Source organism: Pagrus major, chromosome 22 (assembly GCF_040436345.1).
Source record: "Pagrus major chromosome 22, Pma_NU_1.0".
Classification (NCBI taxonomy): domain Eukaryota; kingdom Metazoa; phylum Chordata; class Actinopteri; order Spariformes; family Sparidae; genus Pagrus; species Pagrus major.
The window spans coordinates 19,175,301-19,201,730 of NC_133236.1; the positions used below are offsets into that span (position 1 = coordinate 19,175,301).

General features: G+C 39.4%; 3 protein-coding genes across 4 annotated transcripts; all 3 read right to left on the minus strand.

Moving 5' to 3' along the window:
• Nucleotides 1-1,573: 1,573 nt before the first annotated feature.
• LOC141018123 (hydroperoxide isomerase ALOXE3-like) lies at nucleotides 1,574-11,693 on the minus strand. Its single transcript, XM_073493018.1, has 14 exons — nucleotides 11,541-11,693; nucleotides 10,079-10,283; nucleotides 9,877-9,958; nucleotides 9,643-9,765; nucleotides 9,398-9,501; nucleotides 8,842-9,014; nucleotides 5,455-5,598; nucleotides 5,145-5,348; nucleotides 4,738-4,824; nucleotides 3,877-4,043; nucleotides 3,666-3,787; nucleotides 3,458-3,558; nucleotides 1,839-2,009; nucleotides 1,574-1,753 (listed from the first exon to the last, which is right to left on the minus strand). The coding sequence occupies exons 1-14, from the start codon at nucleotides 11,685-11,687 to the stop codon at nucleotides 1,574-1,576; spliced, it is 2,010 nt and encodes a 669-aa protein (XP_073349119.1). The 5' UTR covers nucleotides 11,688-11,693.
• Nucleotides 11,694-12,627: 934 nt separating this feature from the next.
• Nucleotides 12,628-18,707, minus strand: LOC141018246 (hydroperoxide isomerase ALOXE3-like). Its single transcript, XM_073493167.1, has 14 exons — nucleotides 18,561-18,707; nucleotides 17,185-17,389; nucleotides 16,998-17,079; nucleotides 16,791-16,910; nucleotides 16,563-16,666; nucleotides 15,844-16,016; nucleotides 15,475-15,618; nucleotides 14,949-15,152; nucleotides 14,627-14,713; nucleotides 14,300-14,466; nucleotides 14,089-14,210; nucleotides 13,881-13,981; nucleotides 12,893-13,063; nucleotides 12,628-12,807 (listed from the first exon to the last, which is right to left on the minus strand). The coding sequence occupies exons 1-14, from the start codon at nucleotides 18,705-18,707 to the stop codon at nucleotides 12,628-12,630; spliced, it is 2,007 nt and encodes a 668-aa protein (XP_073349268.1).
• A 1,433-nt stretch (nucleotides 18,708-20,140) lies between these two features.
• Nucleotides 20,141-26,089, minus strand: LOC141018146 (polyunsaturated fatty acid lipoxygenase ALOX15B-like). 2 transcript variants are annotated; one of them, XM_073493046.1, is made up of 14 exons: nucleotides 25,583-26,088; nucleotides 24,768-24,972; nucleotides 24,585-24,666; nucleotides 24,368-24,490; nucleotides 24,051-24,148; nucleotides 23,800-23,972; nucleotides 23,562-23,705; nucleotides 23,283-23,486; nucleotides 23,039-23,125; nucleotides 22,648-22,814; nucleotides 22,354-22,475; nucleotides 21,837-21,937; nucleotides 20,559-20,729; nucleotides 20,141-20,462 (listed from the first exon to the last, which is right to left on the minus strand). In XM_073493046.1, the coding sequence occupies exons 1-14, from the start codon at nucleotides 25,727-25,729 to the stop codon at nucleotides 20,283-20,285; spliced, it is 2,004 nt and encodes a 667-aa protein (XP_073349147.1). In that variant the 5' UTR covers nucleotides 25,730-26,088; the 3' UTR covers nucleotides 20,141-20,282. The 2 variants fall into 2 exon arrangements, with proteins under 2 accessions (XP_073349147.1, XP_073349148.1); XM_073493047.1 differs by lacking the exons at nucleotides 23,039-23,125; nucleotides 23,283-23,486 and having other exon boundaries at nucleotides 25,583-26,089.
• Nucleotides 26,090-26,430: the final 341 nt, after the last annotated feature.

Consider the following 26,430-nt stretch of genomic DNA (forward strand, 5'->3'; position numbering starts at 1 on the left):
CGTCTCGACAGCAAGTTGAAACATGCACTGCTGTGGTGCACACGTAGTCCCACCTACTCCAGAAGTAAATCAACTTAGATGCTCCTGTTCTTTACACACAGTACACAGACATTGTTATATTCATCTTTTAATATAAATCTGAAATGTTATATGCTATTCCATATATATGCTATTATGAAATGCTATTCCAGTATTGGGACGACACTAGTCACAAGACAGAGTACGGTGACATCCTGGACAACAGTTACTACTCTGTAACAGATTCCAATTGGAAAACAAAATACTAAATAGGAACTTCCTATTATACAGTTTCCCAAATACTTTATACCTTATTTAATTTTTTACTTATTAACTTACTTATTTTTCATGTGCAGGCTCTGACAGAACTTCATAAACATAAGAAAATTCTGTGCAACAGTGAAACCCCTTTATCTGACTCGTCTGCACAACAAATATAAAGAAAAGCTCTTAAAGCAGCATCATTTATCACCTAGTTTCCACTATTTTCTGGACTTCATAATGAGTTGTCCATTTTGTTGTGCTGCCGGAATGTTTAGTGGGAATTATTATATCCTATAGAGTTGACTCAAAGAATCACACAATGTGTCGTGAAAACTAGTGTGCAACCGATGGTCACCAAGCAAGTATTATACCATCATGCCCTGCGTCACCCGAGTGGTGAGCTCAGTAGTCCTCTAAGTTTAACTCCTGAGGTAGTGAGTAGGAAGAAGTGAATGAGTGGGTGATTTGGGACACAACCAACGAGTCCACAAATGGTGACATCAGACTAAAATGTTAAAATTAGGGGATCAAAGTGAGAACAGTTCCTCCTCTGGGGACCATGAACGCTTATTCCAAATGTCTCTGCAATTCATCCAGTAGTTGTCAAGATATTAAAATGAAAAACAAATGTCATAACCATATTAGGGAATCATTGGGAAACATTGTCTGTGATCTATGTGAATGCTTGCAAATGAAGGAACCACACTAAAGTAGTGTTTTCAAGTTGTATTGACTCTTACATCCTTAGTAAGTATGCAGCACATGCTAAATTATGTCATTTATTCACGTTAATTGACCCTGCAAACAAAGGAAGTGAACATAATGGTCCCTGCTTATACAAAGGCAGTCCTCATGACCGTATACACTATGTTCTGGATTCATTAAAAGTCAAAAGAAATTAAATACACAGCTTACTCATAAAGGAAACAAATTCATGTCACAATCTCTAACAGTCACCGAACTGACAGGCAGAAAATATGCTACCATGTTGCTGGAGAGCAGATACATGCTGAGGAACCTACTTCCACTTGAGACAATTTTATTAGAGACAGTTTAATACAGTTGTATTTAATAAAATAACAAACAAAAGAAGCCCCACTTAACATGATACAATCAAAACATAGTCGTCTTCTCCCAGCATGCAACACTTCACAAACTGTCTCTACCATCTCACCTATTGTATAAATCAAATTTAAAGTTTAACACACAACCCAGCATGAAAGACAGGTGTTAACAAAAAGGATGGGTATTGTTAAAATGCACAAAGCGAACATGGCTTCATCAGGTTTAGTTAAATAGTTATACTGTTCTCTATCTGGTTGGGGTTCAGATATGTGTAGGGTACTTCGAGCTGGGAGTTTCTTTTTGTAATTGCCTCACTGAGGCAGGACAGCTCTGCTTGGAAGTCCTTGATCATCTGCTTAGGGGCGGGCTCGTCGAATCGCTCATCAGGGTATGTACCCAAAAGAACCTGCCAGAATGACAAAATGAAACAGAAAATCAGTCTGATGCAGTATTTTTTTTTAAAGCACATTCAAATTCATCACTTAACTTACCGCGTCAGTGTACTGTTCTGAAAGTACCCATGACATTGCTGCAAACTTGACGGTCTCTCCAACATTTGGGAGGGTCTCGAAAACTGTCTTCATGCTTGACTGGCCCTTGGTGGTTGGAGGAGGTTTGCGCAGCAGGAGCGAACCGTTTGGCACCCAGGACTGGAAGTCAAACTAGATTATGAAAGAAGTTCCACGTGTTACTATTATTTTTTGTCATTGTTTAAGTCTCCTTTACTACTTGTTTTCTTATTTGGATGTTTGAGCTTCACTGTGTAGAATGGGATTGTTGTTTTGATGCTGGAGTTCATCTGCCAAAGGGCTAAAGTTTATCTCTGTTCATCTTCAATCAAAGCTTAAAGGGTAACTTCACCATTTTTACACATTAAGTGTGTTTACAGGTCTTGGGGAGTGATACTGCATATGTGAAAAAGTAATATAAAGCCTTTTTTGGCTCCAGAGGAAGCTCCATGTGATCTGATAAACTGCCTCCAGTGATGTCACTCAGTGGCTAAGTTGCATTGTGGGTAATGTAGGCACCAGTTTTTGAAAAGGAAGAATTATGGACAGTTTAAAAACAAATTCAGCAGAACCAGAGATGTCGCCTTTTTATATTCCACATATTCTTCCTTTTCAAAACCTACTGCCCACATTACCCACAATGCAAATCAGCCAGTGTCATTACCGGAGGCAACTTATCAGATTACATGCAGCTTCTTCTGGAGTCACAAAAACTGGAGTCACAAGAAGTGCACCCCAAGTCAGGTTGCACTTTTCTATCCAAACCCAACTGAATCAGAGAAAGTAGTAACTAAGCCCGGCCCGAACAGAGAAGACATTCTGTCTACAGTTATGTCCAAACCTGACTTGAGTTGATGCAGTAAGCTGAAGCTCTGAGTTTGTGTTACACTGTCACACCAGGTCCCACATGAATGTTTGCCACCAGGAAAGCAACAAATAACCAACATTTAACAGGACATAAGTAATATCACCATTCACTTACTTTATTTTCACTAAAAACACTTTGTCACTTTATATGACCCACCTGGACCCAAACCCGAACATCATCTCTAAATTTTTGTCCTGATGGGTTAGAGTGTGGTATCCATGCTCTACTGAAACTTTAACTTTAATGTGTAAAATTGGTGTAATCACCCTTTAAGACATGTGCGCTTGATTTTGTCACATCACAACTAATTTTGAAGCCAACCATGGTCTTATATGCAATTTACACAATTGTGAAATGGAACATACAGTAAATTGTGTCCACCAACTCTTAAAGGGAAAATATATGCACATTGGTGGTTACATTTTTAACAATGTAACTTAACAATGGAAGTTTTCTTTTTTTATATATATCTTAGAAAAACATGTTTGCAGGTGTTTTTTTGTTCCCGTAATTTCATTGTAGGGTCATGGAACCAGCTTCAATGGAAAACCATTGTAAAGAATTGGATGTAATATTAAGCACAACTTAAAACACAAAACGAGAAAAGAAATGCAATGTTTCCAACGATGTTATCCTCACTGATAGGACAATAATCATAGATAGATCGTATTCCAAATCTGCTGCTTGTTCCATACATTTGAAGTGTTTGATGAATGATTAGGTTCGAGGTTACCTGTCCGTTATTGACTGCAGCATGCTGAGCTGTCACTGTGAAGATCACCATGGTGACGAACTTGGTCACTTCCTCCGCAGTATTAAAGCTTGCTGGAAACCCTGCAGGCAGCACAATCATTATCAGATAATGAAACTGTCAATATACTATAGGCTAATATGATGTTTAAATCTATATGCTGTGTTTACTTTAGAACTCTGGTTAATACCTGAGGCTTTGTTTCCTAAGAAGCCATGTGTGAATATCTCACTGATCCAGTCCTGCAGCTCGGTGTCTTTTTGGACATCACTGTCTGAGGGGTAATAGTGCTTCACTATTGCCTTCACGAAGCTGTTGAAAAATAGGGTCATTTTTTAAAACTTAACTCATTATTTTAATTACGTTTGTTCTTGGGTCACGTCATTCTGCAGCTGCCTAACCTGCTGATGATGTCCCACAGCTTCAGGCCATCATCTCTGTAGTAGAAGTTGGGGATCGACTCCAGTCCTCTTGCAGCGATGTTCTCTGGCAGACAGACGGAGCTGTAGGTCAGTTCAGAGAGAGACCTTCTCATGAGCTCCACCATCCCGTCGTATCCAAGTGAAGTCTAATAATCAACAATAAACAAAGTAACTGTAATACACAGAGTATGGAAGCCCTGAGAGACAAGTGAGAAAAAAAATGTGGTGATCCATTATCAATTTTTCAAACTTTTTATTTTCATCTGTGAAAACAGGTGAACAAAAAGTTTTGTGATATGAATTTTGGCTACAAGAGGCAGAAAAGCACCGTTGACACATATTCTAAATTGGACTAGAACTATGAGTTTTTTTCAATGCACGCAAGGCACATATAGACCATATCCACGCAGTGGCCATTTTTCACTTTGACATCACACTCAGGGTGGGGAAGTTCAAACTTTGTCATGCTGTTTTCCACCTTGTAAGTCCTATAAACGTAGGGAATTTGACAAATTGTCATCATTTTACCAATTACTGATTGATCAGCAACTGAAAAGACAATGGATAGTGAAAACCTGTAGGGACATTGGGCCATATTTCAAGGAAAAACAATGAATTTGATAATCCATTAGCTACCATACCGCCACCACACTACTGACCATGTGGGTAAAGGCAAGCATTAGAACAGCATGTTCAGAAAGTCCCATCACTTTACTGTAATGCAGCCAGGAAAAGGAAATGCTTATGCCATATCACTATATAACAACATCCAAAACTAATGACGATTCTGTCACAATAAAAATATACCAGTTCAGGAATACACATGTTAAAGATCCATACCATATTTAAAATCCCAGCAGGTCCAACAATAGATGTGCGGGCCATAGTATTTATTTGGAGAGTGTAACGGACATGCGGGATCAGCAGCTGTAAAGAAAGAGAAAGTATAATGTTATATTCAAAGTATAATCTATAAAAATGTCACCAGCAAAGTCAAATAACAGGAACATTTGTTTTGATTAACCAGTTAATAAAAGGAAGCTAACCCTATGTGTGTTCCCATCATAAACATTTGCGACAAACAAAAACAACAAATTACAAATTAAATTGTTTTTTCCCTTCAAGAAAAACATTTTGACATAATGGCCCTGGATGTCTACAAAGGCAATGTTTCTGAATTCAGACAACATAATAAGTTTTCTAAAAAAGTATCTTTGAAAAAAAACTAGACAACTGTGTGATTAGACCTTGTAGAGGGGGTGAATCACAGGGAAGCTGCGGAGAGTGGCGACGGTAAAGATTTCTGCCACATGGTGAGTTGTCATGAAGTGATAGACTGACTGATGCTCCATGGAATCTGCATTTTTAATAAACATCTTGGCGAGTAGCCAGTCTGTCTCCGGGTCACTGGGCAGAAAGATGGGGTTCTCCTCAGAAGGTTGTTGATGCAGCTAGAATATGAGAAAAACACATTAATGCACAATAATATGTTACGTGACTATATGACTAGACGGGTGGTTTTACTTTAATTCATACAGTATAAAATCTGTCAGAGACCTGTATCGCTATTGGCATCAGTTTGTTTTCTGGGTTCATGTAGAACAAACAGAGTCCAGCAGTCACACACAGAGTTTCACCATCGTAAGGTCTGGCTGGTATTCTGTCCATCTTCTTCTGGTCATAGAGGAAGATATTGCCCTTCTGTATGGGAAGGAATGGCAGGAGAAAGAAGTGTTTCAGACATCAACAGGTATCACAGATGTGTAATAAACAAGGCAATAGGATTCAAAGTGTCATGATTCAGTGTCTTGTTCTTGTGTTTCCTGTTTTATTTTGATATTATGCCATCATGTGTCACTTCTTGCTTTTCAGTTCCTCCTGTGTGTTTTTCCCTCCCAGTGTTTTTCCGTTCGTTCCCTCATCTGTCCTTTTCCCTCCTCGCTCCACTTGTTCCTGATCCCCTCATTAGTGTGTCTGTGCATATAGTCTTTGTTCTTCCTCATGTCTTTGTCAGTTTGTTACGTCTTCGTCCATCATCCTCCGTGTCCGTCTGCCCTCCCCCCGTGTTGCCACCCTGCATTCTTCTCCAGTGTCTCCTCCAGTGTCTCCTCACATTGGTATGTTCGGATTTTGGTTCCTTGAGTTTTCATTTGATTTGTACTTTGCTTTTGTTGAACTTTGTTTAAGCTTTTGTCGCAACTTTGTTTTTTGTCCTCGTGACTTGTTTTTGGTTTATCTGGATTCCTTGTTTTTTGTACATTCAGCTTTGTTTAATTAAAGCTCGCCTTTTGTTTCCCCTATTCTGCCTCCCGTGTGTTGTCTGCATTTGGGTCCTCACCTCGTTTAACCTTAAAACGTAACAAGTTGTAACAGAACGAACTGACCATAAGTATGGACCCACCAGTCAACAGGACACAACTTTTGGACATCTTTGAAAAATTGCGATTGGCCCTAAATGACAGCGCAGACATTGTAGAGAAGCTCAAAGCCATAGCTATGTTTGAGTTGAGGCTGTTGTATAAGCCCTGTTTGCGGGGAGCTCTGGGCGCTGCAGAACACTTATCCAAAGTGAAGATGCTTTAAGACTTTAAGTGAGAGATTACATGGCAGTGAGTCCCAGATATCTGCTAGCCACCAGTCTGTTGGCCATCTTCGTTGGCGGCATGGCTGACACCCTGGCTGACACCCTTTCCTGCTCCTTCATCGGCGGCCCGGCTGACACCTGCCAGTGGTTCAGTCAAGTCCTGTTCCTGTCCCTCGGTCAGAAGTCCGGCCGACTCCTGTTCCTGCCAGTGGTTCTCCAGCCATTGGTTCTCCGTCGGCGTCCCAACAGGGTCTCAGCCTTCGCCTTCGCCGCCGTCCTCCAGTGGGTTCCAGCCGTCACTGCCGGCCTCCAGTGGGATCCAGCTGTCGCCGCCGGCCTCCAGTGGGTTCCAGCCATCGCCGACGGCCTCCCACTAGACCTACAGAGGGCTTCCGCTCTCGCCTACGGCCCCCAGAGGGTTTCCGCCGTCGCCTGCGGCCCCCAGAGGGTTTCCACCTTCGCCGCATGCCTCCTGATCGGCCACTGCCCCTCACCCTGACCTCCTGGTCTCCCCCTGACCTGACTTTGTTTTTTTGGTTCAATTAAAGCTCTCCTTTTGTTCCCCTATCCTGCCTCCCATTTGCTGTCTGCAATTGGGTCCTCACCTCGTTTAACCTTAAAACCAGGGCCGGCCCTGGGCATAGGCAGTATAGGTGAATGCTAAGGGCGCCGTCATCCACGGGGGGCGCCGCAAACGGGGGGAGAAAAAAAAAAGAATAATAATAATACAATTTTTTACCAGTGCTATTACTACTATTATTTCGAAATATTATATAAGCCCACAGCAACATAACTTCATAGCAAAGCCTATTAAATAATGGAGAGGCCTTTTTTCTGGGTTCCTGGCTGGCTCGTTGCACTGTACCTGCCCTCTGTGAGGGTGGGGGGCGGGGTCGAGAGGCGAACTGCCTGAATCTGACCGGACCGTGACCCAAGAGAGACATTTATTGATACTGTAGCGGAACCACAATGTCCAAAAAACTGAAACCATTCGGCGCCCAGGGAAGGAAAAGAAGGAAAGAAGAGGAGGAAAAACGTGAAAAAGAAAGAGGTACAGTAACGTCAATGTGATGAAGTGCATGAAACTAATAGTTTAATGATCGTAGTTACGTTGTTGGAGCAGAGTGTTAGCTTGCTAGCTTACTTCGGACGATAGTAGCATTGTTTAATAATCAGTAAATAGCTGAGTCGACGTAAGTTAATGCTACTCCCACCTTAAACTCATCAGGGACATTTGGAAAGTTAACGTCAGGCCTGTTCAGGTGCTATTTTAACCTGTTGGCTGTGTTTTCTCTGCTTGTATGTCAGTTAAAATGCTATTAGTTTTCCATCCACTTTATAAGTAATAGGGCAGTTGTAAGCCTTTGGTTTACTGTGTCACAGTTTATGTTTGTTAAAGTTTACATCAGTGCAGTTAAAGTGTATTACTGTTAATACTCCATACCTTAGCTTTCCCATATCATTCATAGGCTACATATGCTTGTTGCACTCTGGTTAGACTGTATTGCATTGCAATGACGATAAAGTTGAATGAATCTCATCGTATTTTCATTATTAGTCTATAGTCTTATGTAACGCACACACCAAGCATCTGTTTTTTATTAAAATGTAACATCCAGTGGTCACATATACTTCTCTTCTCTCTTCAGATGCACTTTTAAAATATTTCACCACCACCGCCAGTGACACAGCATCAGCTGCTCCTGTCCTCTACCTCAGCACACCAGAGTGACACAGCATCAGGACTAAAGGCTGCACCAAAAGACCCTGCTGACTGGCCATCTCTTCTAACCGACGAAGTAAGAAAGGAGTTAGTTCACAGAGGACCATTTCAAATAAAAAACAGTTACACATTTCCCAAAAACAAAGATGGGAGAAAGTGTCCACATGACTTTTTTACCAGAGTCTTAGTCAGTGGGGAAAAAATCAAAAGAAGCTGGCTGATGTACTCAAAAAAGAATGATAGCTTGCACTGCTTCTGCTGCAAAAGGTTTCCTCCCAAAGAATACAGACTGTTTTTATTTTGTATGTAAACAGAATATTCTTTAATATGTTTGTGCAATACCTTATTTATATTGTATTTTTAATTTATCACTTGTTTCTTTCTTCAGTTTTTATTTGGTGTGATATTTTTGACTTACAAGAAATAAAATCTTGAATACATACATGTAGTTTCTGTGTGAGTGTATGAAAATTGATTGTGAAATTGACTGCGATGCAAGGGGGCGCCAGCCAAAATCTTGCCTAGGGCACCAAATTGGTCAGGGCCAGCACTGCTTAAAAACGTAAAAAGTTGTAACACAAAGACCTTTTATAAACGTACAAATCATTTCTCAAAGTAAATGTGATTGCTTCTATACCTTCATTTCATTCTGCAGAGAGCTTCCCTCTTCCAGGAACGGCTTCACCATGTAGTCTGTGACTGGGAAGTTTTGGGGAAGCTCTGAGCAGCGCTTGATCACGTTGGGGTTGACTCCGTTTAGAAACTGGAATCCATAAAAGTCGTCTTCCTTCCAGTGTTCTGCAACATACTCTGGAGGAATAGCAATAGACAAATATAAAATCTAATGTCTAGAATGTTAGTTTTCAAGTGATCATGGACATTTAATGACAAACAAGATTGTTGTTTTGTTCCTTAAAGATTTTTTTTTTTTTTTAATTGAACAGGCAGAAAATGTGACAAAGTCTTAAAAATGTATGTAATTAACATTGTGAGCTTCTTTTAATGGACAACATTAAGATGGAATGCAGTCAGAGTTGTTATATGGGAACAACTTCAAGCCTGTAAACCTTTTAATGCATAATCATACTACTATTTTTGAAAATATCCTATTATCAGGAACGTTTTTCTTGGGTTTAGATCATCAGGTAATCTCAAATGTCAGTCACAAATGGGAGATGGACAAAAATATCTACCTGACATTGTTGTTGATGTGAACCAGAAGATTTTTTTCATGTCGTCAATGCTTTCCCATTTTTCTGCAGATCCAAGCAGCCCCTTGATCTTGAGCTCAAGACCACTAAATGGTGACAAGGTGAAAGACAATAAAGGGAAAACATGATACAGGATTAAACAACATACTGACATTAATGCTTCAAATGCACTTTTTAGAGAGTATATGGTATATAAGTGTCCATCGTATATATCTATGTAGACCCACGTTATTTTTTTTGTGTTAAGCAATTCAGTAGATCTGTTTTTTGAGAAACGGACTTCAGCTGGCAGCTCAGACACATTGTTGGAATGGTTGATGTGGGATAGTCCTTCAGCCCAAAAGTTCCACCTAAAAAACAAACAAATGAGTAAACAATTATTACGAAAAGGCACATAGACATTTCTCCAGAAGCCTTTGAGACTCTACTCTAGATGCTGTACTGCACAGATGAAAACTTACTGGTAAAAGCTCTTTTTCTGCATCAGCTCATTTTTTCGGTGGTCAATCAACAGGGGATGGTCATCCTCAAACACCTTCATGGCTGAAGCGGGGAAAATTTCACACAAATTGTAAAAAAAAAATCAATAAAAAAGTGTGAAAAGAAGTAATATCCAAATATATTAATGCTCTATAATCATTATTTTGGTGTTTTGAAGCAGACCTCTCCCTCCTCTCAGCTCCACCAGCTCTCCCCTGGAGATCCATCTGTAACAGGGGAAAAGAAGGACTTCTCCCTCCGGAGTCGTCGCCACTATTTTGGAGCAGTACCACTCGTCTTCTGGGAGAACCCAGAAAGGATCCTTTTCCAGCTTGACCAGCAGAAGTTTCCCCAGAGACAATCTGGTTTTCACTGTGTAAATCCGTGTCTGGGAAAGAGGGTTGAGTACATTTAATCTAAAATCAAGTTTCCTACAGTTGAATATTTGAGCCTCACTGTGTCAAATGATGTGCGTGCAGTTTGACACTAAGGGTGTTTTCACATCCATTTGCTGAAAATGGGAAAAAAAATCTGATTTTAAGAGCATGATTTGTGATATCACAAAAAGTTTGGAAGCCAGTCCTTGTCAGATATTCAACCTGCAAAAGTGTGATGTGGAAACGTCTTGTGTCCAGTTGTTTATTTTATAGTTATAGATTTTTAATAAAAGACAGGAAATAGATGTCATTTCAAAGATTTTATTGGCTTAGATCCAAATTATTTTTCAAAGTAAGGTGATTTTTATCAAAACATGTCCATCGGGATCTTTGGGAAATTTTCATCAAATAATAGAACTGATTAAAATATGAATTCAATTACATTCAGTCAGTCAAAACTACATTTTTAGCTCGCAATGAAGCAACAATTAAACATGTGAGTACAGACAGTCGATTGAGTTGATTGGCTCCTCAAAACTCTGAGTTGATTGTGCAATATGTAAGAATTGGCCAGCTGTTTAAGTAATACTCGGAAAAAAAATAGGGGGCAGCATATCAATATAGTAACCACTAACTGTAGCTGCCATTAGCTAGTTAGCTTGGTTAGCCGTGCATCTGGTGGTCCGGACTCGGGGCTTGGAGCAATAGAGGAGTGCTCGTGTTTACACCGTTAGCACAGGCACTTTGGACCAGAACACAATAGCCTACATGGACGTCACAATGTAAAAACAGTTCTTCACCTTGTGCTGATTAATTAATTAATTAATTAATCTTTTAAATGTTTTCAACTGAAATTCTTACTTATTGCACCTTTAAGTAAAAACTGCAAGCCGACCAGTTGGGTGTTACAAGGAGTCGACTCCACATGGCTGTACAAATCTAATCAACCATAAGAGAGACCTGCTTTTGGTGAAAGCGGTCACAATATTTAACACCAGAGTGATACCAAAATTGCACACACTGCTGTGCATGACAAACACACCGAGCGCCACCATTCCACCTGGCTCTGCCAAGTTCAGTTAGACTAACGGAAACGCCCTAAAGCTTGTTCCATCACGACAAATGAAAATAGCAAGGACTGGCAGAGTGGCCAAGTTTGGAGACTGTGTCTATTTTTGGTTGATACCTTTCTCACATTCTAATAATTAATGTATATTAAACACCACCCAAGAGGGCACTTGTAATGGCAATGATTGAATTGTACGTACCATCCCAGTTTCAAAGTCTACACCATAGTTGTCCAGCTCAGTTCGCTCACTCTTCCCTCCAGTTCCAAGTAAGGTGACAAATACGTTGTCAAACGTTCCTGCGTTTGTCATGTTACCTGTTGTCACTTCTAGCTTGTACTCAGCCATGATCAGTCGGTAGCAATTCTGTGTCAACTGGAATAAAAAAGGAAATCTGTAAATGCAAAGAATATCGTCCAAGCAGAATATCTGCGTCACATAGAGCTCTTTGGCTTTATTTTGCTCCCCTCCTTTTTTATGTCTCCACATCTCCTGCTCCTCCCACCATTAGAGCAACATCAAAATATTGTTTTCCAAGTGTTACAAGCCATAACTTGTAAAAATTCCAATATTCTTTTACAGTTCATGTGCACAGACAGACACAAAAAGGGGTTCAAGGTCCTTTTCCCCTCAGACTCAAAAGCTGTTTGATTGAACACATACAGAGAAGTCTAACAAAGACTGGAAAATGTGTTGATGTGTCACGAATAGTGTCAAAAGTATCGATACATATTGTTACTGAATATCTGAAATGGTTTCAACACTCATTTTTTGCACTACTGATACTCCAGTACTAGCTGTGTTTTTAGGCTCTCGTCTCGACAGCAAGTTGAAACATGCACTGCTGTGGTGCACACATAGTCCCACCTACTCCAGAAGTAAATCAACTTAGATGCTCCTGTTCTTTTCACACAGTACACAGACATTGTTCTCTAACAATCTCTAACAGTCACCGAACTGACAGGCAGAAAATATGCTACCATGTTGCTGGAGAGCAGATACATTCTGAGGAACCTACTTCCACTTGAGACAATTTTATTAGAGACAGTTTAATACAGTTGTATTTAATAAAATAACAAACAAAAGAAGCCCCACTTAACATGATACAATCAAAACATAGTCGTCTTGTCCCAGCATGCAACACTTCACAAACTGTCTCTACCATCTCACCTATTGTATAAATCAAATTTAAAGTTTAACACACAACCCAGCATGAAAGACAGGTGTTAACAAAAAGGATGGGTATTGTTAAAAATGCACAAAGCGAACATGGCTTCATCAGGTTTAGTTAAATAGTTATACTGTTCTCTATCTGGTTGGGGTTCAGATATGTGTAGGGTACTTCAAGCTGGGAGTTTCTTTTTGTAATTGCCTCACTGAGGCAGGACAGCTCTGCTTGGAAGTCCTTGATCATCTGCTTAGGGGCGGGCTCGTCGAATCGCTCATCAAGGTATGTACCCAAAAGAACCTGCCAGAATGACAAAATGAAACAGAAAATCAGTCTGATGCAGTATTTTTTTTTAAAGCACATTCAAATTCATCACTTAACTTACCGCGTCAGTGTACTGTTCTGAAAGTACCCATGACATTGCTGCAAACTTGACGGTCTCTCCGACATTTGGGAGGGTCTCGAAAACTGTCTTCATGCTTGACTGGCCCTTGGTGGTTGGAGGAGGTTTGCGCAGCAGGAGCGAGCCGTTTGGCACCCAGGACTGGAAGTCAAACTAGATTATGAAAGAAGTTCCACGTGTTACTATTATTTTTTGTCATTGTTTAAGTCTCCTTTCCTACTTGTTTTCTTATTTGGATGTTTGAGCTTCACTGTGTAGAATGGGATTGTTGTTTTGATGCTGGAGTTCTGCCAAAGGGCTAAAGTTTATCTCTGTTCATCTTCAATCAAAGCTTAAAGGGTAACTTCACCATTTTTACACATTAAGTGCGTTTACAGGTCTTGGGGAGTGATACTGCATATGTGAAAAAAGTAATTTAAAGCCTTTTGTGGCTCCAGAGGAAGCTCCATGTGATCTGATAAACTGCCTCCAGTGATGTCACTCAGTGGCTAAGTTGCATTGTGGGTAATGTAGGCTCAGTGTTTGAAAAGGAAGAATTATGGACAGTTTAAAAACAAATGATCAAAATCAATACAGCAGAACCAGATATAGCCTTTATATATTCCACATATTCTCTCTTTTCAAAACCTGCTGCCTACATTACCCACAATGCAAATCAACCAGTGTAATTACCAGAGGCACCTTATCAGATTACATGCAGCTTCTTCTGGAGGAACAAAAAGGTGTTTTTTTTGTTCCCCAAATTTCATTGTAGAGTCATGGAACCAGCTTTAATGGAAAACCATTGTAAAGAATTGGATGTAATATTAAGCACAACTTAAAACACAAAACGAGAAAAGAAATGCAATGCAATGTTTCCAACAATGTTATCCTCACTGATAGGACAATAATCATAGATAGATCGTATTCCAAATCTGCTGCTTGTTCCATACATTTGAAGTGTTTGATGAATGGTTAGGTTCGAGGTTACCTGTCCGTTATTGACTGCAGCATGCTGAGCTGTCACTGTGAAGATCACCATGGTGACGAACTTGGTCACTTCCTCCGCAGTATTAAAGCTCGCTGGAAACCCTGCAGGCAGCAGAATCATTATCAGTTAATGGAACTGTCAATATACTATAGGCTAATATGATGTTTAAATCTATATGTTGTGTTTACTTTAGAACTCGGGTTAATACCTGAGGCTTTGTTTCCTAAGAAGCCATGTGTGAATATCTCACTGATCCAGTCCTGCAGCTCGGTGTCTTTTTGGACATCACTGTCTGAGGGGTAATAGTGCTTCACTATTGCCTTCACGAAGCTGTTGAAAAATAGGGTCATTTTTTAAAACTTAACTCATTATTTTAATTACATTTGTTCTTGGGCTGCATCACTCTGCAGCCGCCTAACCTGCTGATGATGTCCCACAGCTTCAGGCCATCATCTCTGTAGTAGAAGTTTTGGATCTTCTCCAGTCCTCTTGCAGCGATGTTCTCTGGCAGACAGACGGAGCTGTAGGTCAGTTCAGAGAGAGACCTTCTCATGAGCTCCACCATCCCATCGTATCCAAGTGAAGTCTAATAATCCATAATTCACAAATAATAAGGGTCAGACAAATTCATGGATCACAAAATCACAGTAAATAAAGAAAAGCAGAAGGTAGATGTGGTTTACATAGACTGTAATTTTGGTATCAAGATCTGACTGTTTAGAAATATACATGTTTAGGATCCATACCGTGTGTAAAATCCCGTCAGGTCCAAAAACAGAATTGTGGGCCATGGTATTTATTTGGAGAGTGTTACGGACATGAGGGATCAACAGCTGTTCAGAAAGAGAAATTCAAAGTATGCATGTGTCACCACCAAAGTCAAATAAACTTTCATCAAAGTACTACGATTAAACAAACCCCCAACAAGTTTTTTGTTTTCTGTACAAAAACAACAAAAAAAAAAACATGGTTACAAAGCAAAATATACGGTATTTCTTTCTGATTTCAGACACCATGAAAGTTTCCTGAAGTAATTTTTGAAAACATCCAACAACTGTGTGATTATACCTTGTAGAGAGGATGAATGACAGGGAAGCTGCGGAGAGTGGCGATGGCAAAGACTTCTGCTAAATGGTGAGCTCTCATGAAGTGAGAGACTGACTGATGCTGCATCAAATCAGCATTTTTAATGAACATCTTGGCGAGCAGCCAATCCGTCTCTGAGTCACTGGGCAGAAAGATGGGGTTCTGCTCAGAGGGGTGTTGTTGCAGCTGGAACGTGATAAAGAAATGTTTTATTTTACTAATTGATATTTTATACAAAAATGTGGAGTAAAAAAGTTAACTTTGGTCTTTTAACCTCCTACAGCTACAACAACTGCGCAACAGTGAGTTTACCTATAGCTGTGTGTAGGCTAACACATTATAAGGGTTCCATAAGCGCAGTATTACTGTCGCAAAGGTGGAGCATTCTCACAGCCAACTACAACTACTACTGTATATACTAAAAGCTCTGTGAATATACCAATGATTCTCGATATGAAATGTGAAACTGTTACTGATTTGCTCCACTGTACAGCAGCTGGTGACTAACCTGTATTGCAATTGGCTTCAGTTTGTTTTCTGGGTTCATGTAGAACAAACAGAGACCAGCAGTCACATGCAGAGTTTGACCATCATGCACCTTAGTGGGCAATCCATCCATCGTCTTGAAGTCACAGAGGAATATATTTTCTTTCTGTATGAGAAGGAAAGAGAGAAGAAACACCAGGAAGCACCAATTTGTAGAATGAATGAAGGCAAAACCTTTTTATATATGAATAAATCAAGACAATTTGAAAAAGTCTAATTGTGTTTTAGACCTTGAAATAAACAAGGATGTTTCATTGCTGCACAACTCTTACTCCAAATAATCTCCCAAAGAAAAGATTCCAAACAATTTAAACCCACTCATCTTTCATACCATCATTTCCATCTGCAGAGTACTTCCCTCTGCCAGGAACGGCTTCACCATCTCCTCTGCGACTGGAAAGTTTGGGGGAAGCTTTGAGCAGCGCTCGATCATGATGGGGTTGGTTGCGTTCAGAAACTGGAATCCATAAAAGTCGTCGTCCTTCCAGTGTTCTCTAACATAAACTGGAAGAAAAGCAATTGGCAAATATAATCCATCCATCCATCATTCCATCCATCCATTTGCAGGGTTGCGGGGGGCTGTAGTTGATCCAAGCTAACACTAGGCGAGAGGCGGGGTACACTAGTCTCATGCCCAGATCGTCAAATACCAAATTGGGTCCTTGGGTTTGGATCCGAACATTAACCCAAAGTGTTGGCATTTGAAGATCTGTGACCGAAACTCCAAAATTAACTTTCTTTCTCCAGAATTTCTCCAGAGTTGCATAGTGTTGCTTTAAAGGACAGCAGTAAGCCATGATCCATGCAGCAGGCACAGTACTTGGCACTAGCCATTTCTGTCAGTCAGCTGCACCTCAGCACTCTTTAAACTACCGAAAACTTATCTCAGTTGTGACCATCACATTTAATATTTATTTCATGTTTTTGCTGCTTAGTTAAGTTTACTTATTGGCACATGTATGCTTGTAACAACAGTTACCTGTTATTATGAAACTATAAGAATGACAGAGTTGAAGTGAGTCAAATAGCAGAACTAAAACTCCACCTCACCTGACATCGTCGTCTCTTTGAACCAGAAGATTTTTTTGATGTCCTCAGTTTTCTCCCATTGTTCAGTGGGGCCAAGCGGCCCTTTAAACATGAGTTCAGCACCACTGCAATGAGAAAGGAAAACAAAAGCAGAGCATAATGCAGATAATTAGACAATATATTGACTGATGGAAAATAGTCCTTGGCCTTACAAATAGGTTTTAGTCTGTACTGGAATCACTGACTCACGTTGTTCTTTTTGTGTAAAGCATTTCCGTTAATTTGGACATAGAGGCGATCTCAGCTGGGAGTTCAGATATATTTTTGAAATCGCTGCAGTGTGGGAGCTTTGGATCAGTAATCTCCCATCTAAAAAAAGGGGGGGATGAGAAAAAAAAAAAATCACACAAGCTTTTAAGACAAACTGCAGCTGTACAGAGATACATGAAAACTTACTGATACAAGCTCCTCTTATCTATCAGCTCTTTCTGCCGATGGTCCTTCAACACGGGATGGTCGTCCTCAAAAGCCTTCGTGGCTGAGACATAAAAAGAACATGACTTCCGTATAAATAAAAAGTTCAGCATAAAACGCTGAGTGTTATCCTATAATTTTCTGATAATTTGGGTGATTTGAAACAGACCTCTCCCTCCTCTCAGCTCCACCCGCTCACCCCTGGAGATCCATCTGTAACAGGGGAAAAGAAGGACTTCTCCCTCCGGAGTCGTCACCACTATTTTGGAGCAGTACCACTCGTCCTCTGGGAGAACAAACAGGGGATCTTTCTCCAGCCTGACCAGCAGAAGTTTCCCGAGAGATGAACTGGTTTTCAGCGTGTACATCCCTGTCTGGGGAAAAAGGGGTTGAGGTACATTTTATCTACTGTCTGTGTGCACGCCAGGACAATGCAAATGCAACACAAACAGCAGATGTCACAGCTTTTCGTCAGTATATATTAAAACTAAGACTGTACAAACTCCTACAATACTCCCACACTAGTTGAATAATCCCATCCCTGTTGGCATCATCTCAAATATGTCTTTGTATGGTAACATCAAACAGCATATGAAGCTACACTGCGCTTACTGCGTATAGTATATGACCCAAGGGTGTTGAGTAGAGAATAAAAAAGAATATATTAAGACAAAAAGGAAGTCTGTGCAATTATCTAACTTCATTGATTAAATAGAAAATGTTTAGAAATGTTAAATCTGCAACAGATAATAAACATTGATAGTGATGTTGATTGGCTTTAAAAAGCTTGCAGAGTGCACCTTTAAGTATTTACCTATCAAATAAGTTCAATGTAAAGTGTCACATCATGTTGAGTCAATGTATATCAATTAAAATATTAGATGTGTGATTCATTATATTTACTTTACATTATTTAAGATGTATGTATCATAGTTAAAAATTTAAAGCTTGAAAAACACATTATGTAGAAATTCCCCTTAAAGGTGCACTGTGTCATTTTGGGGAAGAAATTTAAATCAGAAGAGAAAGATCTTTAATGAACAAACTAAATAAACAAACTGACCTTAAAAGGACAACACAGTTTTACTTTGTTTATATGTGGCAGACCCTGCCACTTCTCTATCTTCAAACAGTGTTCTGGGGACCTTATTTTCCTCCGAGAACAGCTTGTTTATTCAGTTATGGGGAAAAAAGTTTTGAGTTTGTAATATCTCATTAATATTGTAAATATTACAATTTTGAGTTTGAATTTCTTTCCAAAACTACATAGTGCCCCTTTAACTTTATATATTATCATTGAATTCAAACATAAGGTTTATGTACAAGTCTGCATTAATGTAATTTAATCAATCTACGTTATTTTAATTTACTCGTATTGACTCAGCATGACTAAAAAACATTGCATTAAATGTGACACTTAAAGGTAGCGTTTAAACCAAATGTTTTGAGTGTAGTGATTTGGGTCCTTTACATGTTGATCATGTGGAGTAAAATAAGTGTGGTAAAATTTAGTTGAGCAATGGCCAACAATTGGATTCAATTTACCATCCCAGATTGAAAATCCACACCTTCGTTGTCCAGCTCAGTTCGCTCACTCTTCCCTCCGGTTCCAATTAAGGTGACGAATACGTGGTCAAAAGTTCCTGCATTCATCATGTCACCTGTTGTCACTTCTAGCTTGTACTCAGCCATGGTCAGTCTGTAGTAATTCTATGTGGACTGGAATATAAAATTAAATTACTAAACCTCACAGCAAATCTAAATGATTTTGTCCAAGCAAAATACCTTGTATCACCTACCTTGTGGTTTTATTTTGCTCCTCAGTTCTGCTCCGTTTTAGGTCTTGACGTCTCCTGCTCCTCCCACCTTTGGTCCAAATGATCATTTAGGTATGATTCATGAAAATTCAAACTATTCGGAGCTTAAACTGCAAAACCATATGCAAATTATACCGTCCATGCTCTTAAAATACTAAAACACTAATCCGCCAGGCAGCTGCAGCTTACTTTGAACCTGATAGCGCAGTCAAATAGTTCAGACACAGAACACACAGTTTATAGCCTTAACTCCCATAAATCATTTAGATACAGCCCTGTAATTCTGACAAGTTATTGATGGATAGTATAGCCTTATTCAATTATTATCTCACTGGAATTCATAGCAGCCCAGATCCAGTTATGCAAAACACTGATTAGAAATCAGGCATGTAAATTATCAACGTTCCAAGTGTCTGTTGGAAGATGCCACGAGTCCTGTAGCCATAATATATGTAAACTGGTCTCGGTGCAGCTTCGGCTGTTAAGTGACAGCTTGAATGGCTTGATCTGTTTGTTCTTAGTACAGTTCTTAGTAGTGCATGTGCGTGTTGACATTAGGAGGAACAGTGAAATGAACGTTCTAATTTTATTGCCATTCATAAAAATACCGGGCTAGCCAAGCTGATAAAGTTTTAGTAAAAGTTGAAGTCACACAGGTTTTTAGTACTTGATTGAAAGCTTGAAAGTAACGTGTTAAATGCACTTAAAGCAGCAGTATGTAACTTTTTGCCTCAAGATAACAGCTTCAAAATCATTCTGATGGTGTCTTGTAATACGGTGAATGGTGTCTCCGTCTCAGCCACTCCGCCCCCCTATCACTTGTTTCTGACACTTCGTTACTTCAGTGAGAGGGTAGAATCACAGCATCACATGTATGTTTACATCAAGATTAACATTAAGTCGACAAATTGTTACAGACCTGGGATTTGTATTTATGACTGGTGTTGCACTCAAACTGTGGGGGGTGCAATTTCTACATAATGTTGCTTTAAGTATCAAAGATGATTTTAGGGCAAAAAAAAAAAAAAGTATCAACAAGTACAAGTAAAATTATATATGTATTAACATTTATATACTGTATACTGTGGGTCGACCAATTATCAGCAGTGGCAATTGTCGGATCCAATTTTCAGCATTTTTTGTGATTATAAAAATGTAACATGTTTACCATGTTCTTAGTTTAGTCTGTTAGCATACTAACATTTGGCTAAAAGGCCAGCGATAAACAAAGTACAGTGCGACTTCCTGTCCTGATGTACCATCTAAGAACATAACCAACACCTAATGGAACAAAGAACATCACCCACATGAATGTGTGAATCTTTACTTTCAGGACAAACCGCGTCAGTTACGCGACATGAATTACTGCCACAGCAGATCCACAATATCAGCATCACACTGGACAACCAGGATGTGACAGCTTGTCACACTGTTAACAATATAATCCTGGTCAATTAGCTACACTGTTTTCTATATTTTCAGGGTTCAAGTAGTAATAAGGCAGCTCGAGCTCTGAGTTCCTCTTGCTAATATCTGCGCTGAGGGAGGACAGCTCTGCTTGAAAATCCTTGATCATCTGTAAGACTGCAGGCTCATCAAAGCGTTGCTCGGGATAAGTACCCAGAGGCGTCTGACATAGACAAAAAGAAAATTTCATGTTACGGAATAGGGGGGTCAGCTAGACCTTACTTACACCTGTGTCAGATTTGATTAATGTCAAACTTACAAAGTCATCATACTTCCTGCTGATAAGCCACAAAACAGATACACTTTGTGCTGTAAATCGTTTATATGCCAGAGTCGCAAAGATGGTCTCCACGCTCGACTGTCCTTTTGTTGTTGGTGGAGCTTGGTTCAGCATCATTGGACCGTTAGGAATCCAAGCTAGAAAGTCAAACTTTAGAAGATGTACAGCAGCAATTAACACAAGCGCTATTGACCTTGAGCGACACAACTTTCTGCAACAAAACCAATAAGCATATTTACAAAATGTCAAACTATTCTTAACATTTTTAAGTTTTCACCTACTGTTTAAGGGAAGGGGTGTACAGTATTCTAACCTAAATGTACAACCAACAGAAACTTTAAAAACAAGTTGTAAACTCAAATGACCAGTCACACGGCAGCCATTTTCCTCCGACATCACGGTAGGGGTGGGAAGCTAAAATGTGGGGAAAATGTTATGCTGCCCTGTTCAAGGTTTCAAGTCATAAAAAATGGTAGGCAATCTGACAAATCGTTATAAATTTACCACATATTTCAAGGTAAAGCAACATTTAATAACCCAATGCCTTCTGTTAGTAAAAGGCTAATGTTAGCATTGAACAGCCAGCTAACATTGGTTTGATACAAGTTACACGATACAATAGAAAAGGCTTAATTTCTAAAATATATGGTGGGTAATCAAGCCATAATTCAAGACAAAACTACATATTTGATAACCCATTAGCTAACGTTAGCATTGAACCACTTCCTAGCTAACCTGTTTGATTGCATTCAGTGTGTTTTATTTCCAGGCATAAATAAATGTGTCCAAGATGAGTGCGTTGATATTTTAGAGTTAATTTACACCTTTTCTATTATATCGTACAACACCATCAAACATTAATGTTAGCTAGGAGGTGGCTGAATGCTAACGTTAGCTGTTGTCTAACGGAAACTAATGGGATATTATCAAATATCTTGTTTTACCTTGAAATATGGCTGGATATCTCAATGGATTTTCACTATCCATTGTTATTTTAGTTGCTGATCAATTAGGAAGCGGTGAAACGATAATTTGAGAGATATCCTATCTCGTACGACATTTGAGCTTCCCGCCCAGAGTGTGATGTCAGAGGAAAATGGCAGCCGTGTGAATGTGGTCTATAGTTTCTAATAAAGAATACAGATGGAAGGGGTGATATTTTTTTCAATTGTTGCATTATTGTTCCTTCCTTAGCCATATGTTCTTGTTAGAAATCCTGCACCGGGTGTTAATTCTCAGCATCGCAAAAATGTTTACCTGTGCATTGCCAATTACAGCATGCTGAACTGATGACGTGAAGATCACCATGGTGACAAACTTGATTAGTTCCTCCACAGTTTGAAAGCTTGAAGGGATTCCTGTCAGGAATTCTATAGTGTTAATATGAGTTATTTCTTACAAGTGTCTCATCCCCCCTTTTTGTACAGTTTGTATCTAATTAGTATAAAATGTCAATGTCTGAGCCCTGCAATTGCCAACGTGTACGTTCTCCTGCAACCTTGATAAACACTTCAGAAATGATGGATTAGATCTGTGTAAGTTGATTTTTATAAACCTACCAAAAGCTGCCTGGAAAATTAAGGTATGCTTGTTAGCAGTCATTTAAAGTACACATGATTTGTGGCTAATGGGCTTACATCACGTGTGAAAACTTAGAGGTAATATCTACCGTCTTCCTTCAAGAACTGGGACTTCAGTGTTTTACAGACTAAATATTTATTCAAGCACGTTTGAGGAGGAGAACTTAGCAGACCAATTGCAACAAGTAAGATACCTGAGTCGCCATTTCCCAGAAATCCATAGTAGAAGATCTCATTGATCCATTCCTGGAGCTCAGAATCTGCAGCCACTTCACTGTCAGATGGGTAATAGTATGCCACCACTGCCTTGACAAAGCTGAGAACAACGAAAAATATAACAGTATCAGAATGTTGGATGTATTTCAAGGTTAAAAGGAGACCCATTATGCTTTACCCCTTTTTAGTGTTGTATATCGGTTCCTGTGAATGGAAAATATCTTGAAAGTTGTTTGTTGTTTCATTTATCTACTGTGCCATAAATTTCATACCTGTTGATGATGCGCCACAGCCTCAGTGCATCATCTCTGTAATGAAAGTTGGGGATGGACTCCACTCCTCTATCTGCAATGTTTTCAGGCAGGCAGAGGGAGCTGTAGTTGGTCTGGGAGAAGCCCCTTCTGAATAATTCTATTAGTCCGTCCACATCAAGTGAAGTCTGACAAATAAATAACCAGGTATTGTTTGATATGGCTTTTAGACGGATATTCTCAGCAAGATACACCAACTTAAAAAACACCACCATGTTAATGGTCATGATCACAGTATTTTATGGTTTTTATGCCAATATGTCACTTAAAAAAAACACATCTTTGAAACATAAATGTGGCTAATATAAGGTTTTCAGCTGAAAGTATGTCGGAAAGAGATTTAAAGCCATACATTTGTAAGGAATCTACCAGGGCCATAAAGAAGAGCACGGCCAAGGATGTTTGTATGGAGACTATAACGATGATGGGGTATCAGCAGCTGTTAGGAGGGAGAAGAGGTGGTGACAATCATGAATTAAATCAGAGAAGTTGAGCCTGCTGTCCAGTTAAGAAAAAAAATAAAATTATACACACACACACACACACACACACACACACACACACACACATATATAAAAATAAAAAAGCCAGCCTACTTTGTGCAGGGGGTGAATCATTGGGAGGTTGCGAAGAGTCGCCATTGCAAAAACTTCTACCAGCAGATGTGGGTTAAGCAAATGCGTGAGCAATTCAACATGGAGGGTGTCTGTATGCTTCACAAATATCTTGGCCAGCAGCCAGTCAGTCTTCAAGTCACTGGGCAGAAAAATGGGGTTCTGCTCTGAGGGCTGCTGACCGAGCTGAGGGAGGAGACGTGGTTAAGTTTGGTAATAATAAAAATGTAACAAGTCAAATTGTAAAATACCAAAAGAAACCTGAATTGCGATGGGTTGTAGTTTCTTCTCTGGATTTAGGTACAGCAGGCAGAGAGGAGCAGTCAGAACTGCCAGTTTACCATCAATAACTCTTGTTGGCAGACCGTCCATGATCTTGTAATTAGTGATGAATATATTCCCTTTCTGGAGAAAAAAAATAAATGACTGATGTAAGGCTGGTCGGCAAGGGAAAGTACCATCTAAGACAGGAAACAGGAAATTATTTTTGCTTTTGTACCTTCATCTCTGCAGTCAGAGAGCTTCCGTTGGCCAGAAAAGGTTTCACCATTTCCTCCGCGACAGGGAAGTTGGAGGGAAGCGTTGAGCAACGTTGGATCGAATGGGGGTTGGCGCCATTAAGAAACTGGTATCCAAAAAAGTCGTCATCCTGCCAGTGCTGTGACACATACTCTGGAGATAATAAATTATCTGTTTAACCAGACATTTTTACAGAAAAGTCGACACAAAATACGCTGTAGAAAGACCAACCAAGCAAGGGGGAGTCTTTGAACCAGGGGAACTCCTTCATGGCCTCGAAGCTCTCCCATGGCTCATCGGTCAGATCTTTCAGTTTGAGCACAAATCCTCTTGATAAAGCAAAATAGATAAAAGTAACTGATTTATTGCACTCTTTATTTGTGGACGTCTTTCCAAGATGGATATTTTAGAATAATGGTAGCTATAGCACTAGTATTGAAGACAATTACGGCCAGGGCATAAAAAGGAAGAAGGAAAAAAGTCAAAACTCAATCATCATCATCATCATCATCATTATAATAACCCTAATCCTCTTCTGCATCACTTACATGTTTTGTCTTCGGGATTCAAATTGAAAAGCTTTTGATTGCGAGTAGCTGATTTCTGTAGGAACAGCTCTTGGATTGGGGATGTTTAACATGTATGGCATTCCGTCTGCATACTCAGACCATCTGTGGAGGGGAGAAGGAAATAGAAAAAGTCATGAAGAAGAAACCCAGTCAACATTCATAGACTTTTAAAAATATATTGATAAATAAAACTCACTTGTATGTTATTTTTTGTTGGAGCAGTTCTTTTTTCCGTTGCTCTAGTAGTCGAGGATGGAGATCTTCGAAGGCTTTTGTAGCTGTGTGGACCACAACTCAACATATTGCATCATGTTTGGTTTTCGCATAGCCATGTGACAAAACAAATGCTTTACAATGTACATGATGTAAAAATACTAACCCCTCCCCCCTCTCAAAAACACAGACTCGCCCCTGGATAACCATCTGTGACAGGGGAACAGAATTTCATACTCCTCTGGCGTCTTCACTACAATCTTGGAGCAAAACCAATCTCTTTCCGGGGATTCATGGAACGGATCTTTCTCCAACTTGAGGAGGAGAAGACATCCTAAAGAAAAAAGTGTTGTCACAGAATATGTTCCCACCTGTGGATGGAAAGGATGACGCAATCAGAAATATTAAAAAACACACAGAAGCGTGGGATCACGGGAGTCGTTTTCGTCATCAAAAAAGTTTTATTCACGTTCAACAACTTCCTTCCTCACTCTGACATATCAGCTGATGTTTCCCCCGGAAGTTATGACGTGAGCAAACAAACACATCGTTACCTAGAGTCAAATGAGGCATTAGGTTTGAACATTTTCAGAAATGTTTTGGATAATTAACAGCACACAACACAACTAAATGTACGACAGTAAGTTATATTTAGTCAAGTACAACATAATGCAGAAATGTTACATATTTTATCTTTAACATATATAAAATGGCTCAAAATAGGGACAGTGGAAGTGGACTGACTTCACTTATGAAATGTCAGAACCACTATGGGTAGTTTTGTAAAGAATTCCCATTAAGCGGCCAAACTAATGAAAGATTAACGTATAAAGCTCTTCTTACTGTAAAGCAAAACACAAAATACAAATATTCCCTATACAAAGTTCATTCAAAAAAAAAAAGAAAAGAAACGTAATAGGCCCAAAATTAAGGTTAGTCAACAAATTTTCAAAAACATATATTGCCGTTCTGGCAACTAACCTTTCCGGGTTTTTCATCCAATCCAAGACCGGTCAGCTGAGTCGGCTCAGATTGCCTCTCAGTACCGATCAGGGTGACAAACAAGTTATTAAATGTGCCTGCATGTAGCATGCTTCCTGTAGTCACTTCCAGAGTATACGCTGCCATAGTCCCGGCTAGCTACAACAACCTAGAAACTCAAAGGCAAAATCCCAACACTGACGTCTATAAATCCACTCTAAAACTGTCAAATATCATGGCATCAAACATGCAGAATCATATAAAGGTTCTGAAACTCCTTGAAGAGAGAGCAAACCTCTTAATTTGAGTCACTAAACAAAACTGGCAGGGATCCCAACATCACTTGAGCAGCTGAACAGCAGTCCCAGGTGTTAGACATTCCCTGATTTCAAGAGTGAGTTCTCCTGCAAGAGAGAAGCCCATTGAAAGGGCTCAGAGCAAAACTTTGGTCTTAAATATATCAAAATTCAAGGCAATGACTTTTTGCTCTGTTCTCAAATCAAAATGTGCCATTTATACATGTTTCTAGTTATTAAGATTTGGTCTCAACCCCCAAATTATTTGTGAGAGCTGCAGGGGTTTGCTCCAGCTTCACACTTCCCATATTTTGCAAAGAACAAACAGCAGGCTGATGATTTAGATGAGCTAAAGCAAGCTGTATGTTTAGGATGATCATATATATATATATATATATATATATATATATATATATATATATATATATATATATATATATATATATAATTAATTGTCTTTTTAATACTTAAACATTCCTATTTTTTTCAGCATGGTGAGAAACTGATTCTATTAATACGGATGATGAACGAAGACAGAGCTGGCTGTTGAAA

Bases quoted from the DNA above. Each gene is read 5' to 3' on its own strand.
- LOC141018123 (XM_073493018.1), bottom strand. From the start codon at position 11,687: ATGGCTGAGTACAAGCTAGAAGTGACAACAGGTAACATGACAAACGCA. The intron at 5,599-8,841 runs GTATAGAAGCAA...CTTCCCATACAG, and splicing joins CTCTGCAGAATGAAATGAAG to AAGGGCAATATCTTCCTCTA. The intron at 4,825-5,144 runs GTCTAATCACAC...CTTTCTTTACAG, and splicing joins TGATTCACCCCCTCTACAAG to CTGCTGATCCCGCATGTCCG.
- LOC141018246 (XM_073493167.1), bottom strand. From the start codon at position 18,707: ATGGCTGAGTACAAGCTAGAAGTGACAACAGGTGACATGATGAATGCA. The intron at 14,211-14,299 runs GTTAGGCGGCTG...ATTTTTCAACAG, and splicing joins CTGTGGGACATCATCAGCAG to CTTCGTGAAGGCAATAGTGA. The intron at 13,064-13,880 runs GTAACCTCGAAC...TTCATAATCTAG, and splicing joins CTGCAGTCAATAACGGACAG to TTTGACTTCCAGTCCTGGGT.
- LOC141018146 (XM_073493046.1), bottom strand. From the start codon at position 25,729: ATGGCAGCGTATACTCTGGAAGTGACTACAGGAAGCATGCTACATGCA. The intron at 21,938-22,353 runs GTATCTTACTTG...AATTCCTGACAG, and splicing joins TCTGGGAAATGGCGACTCAG to GAATCCCTTCAAGCTTTCAA. The intron at 20,463-20,558 runs GTAAGTTTGACA...TGTCTATGTCAG, and splicing joins GCAGGAAGTATGATGACTTT to ACGCCTCTGGGTACTTATCC.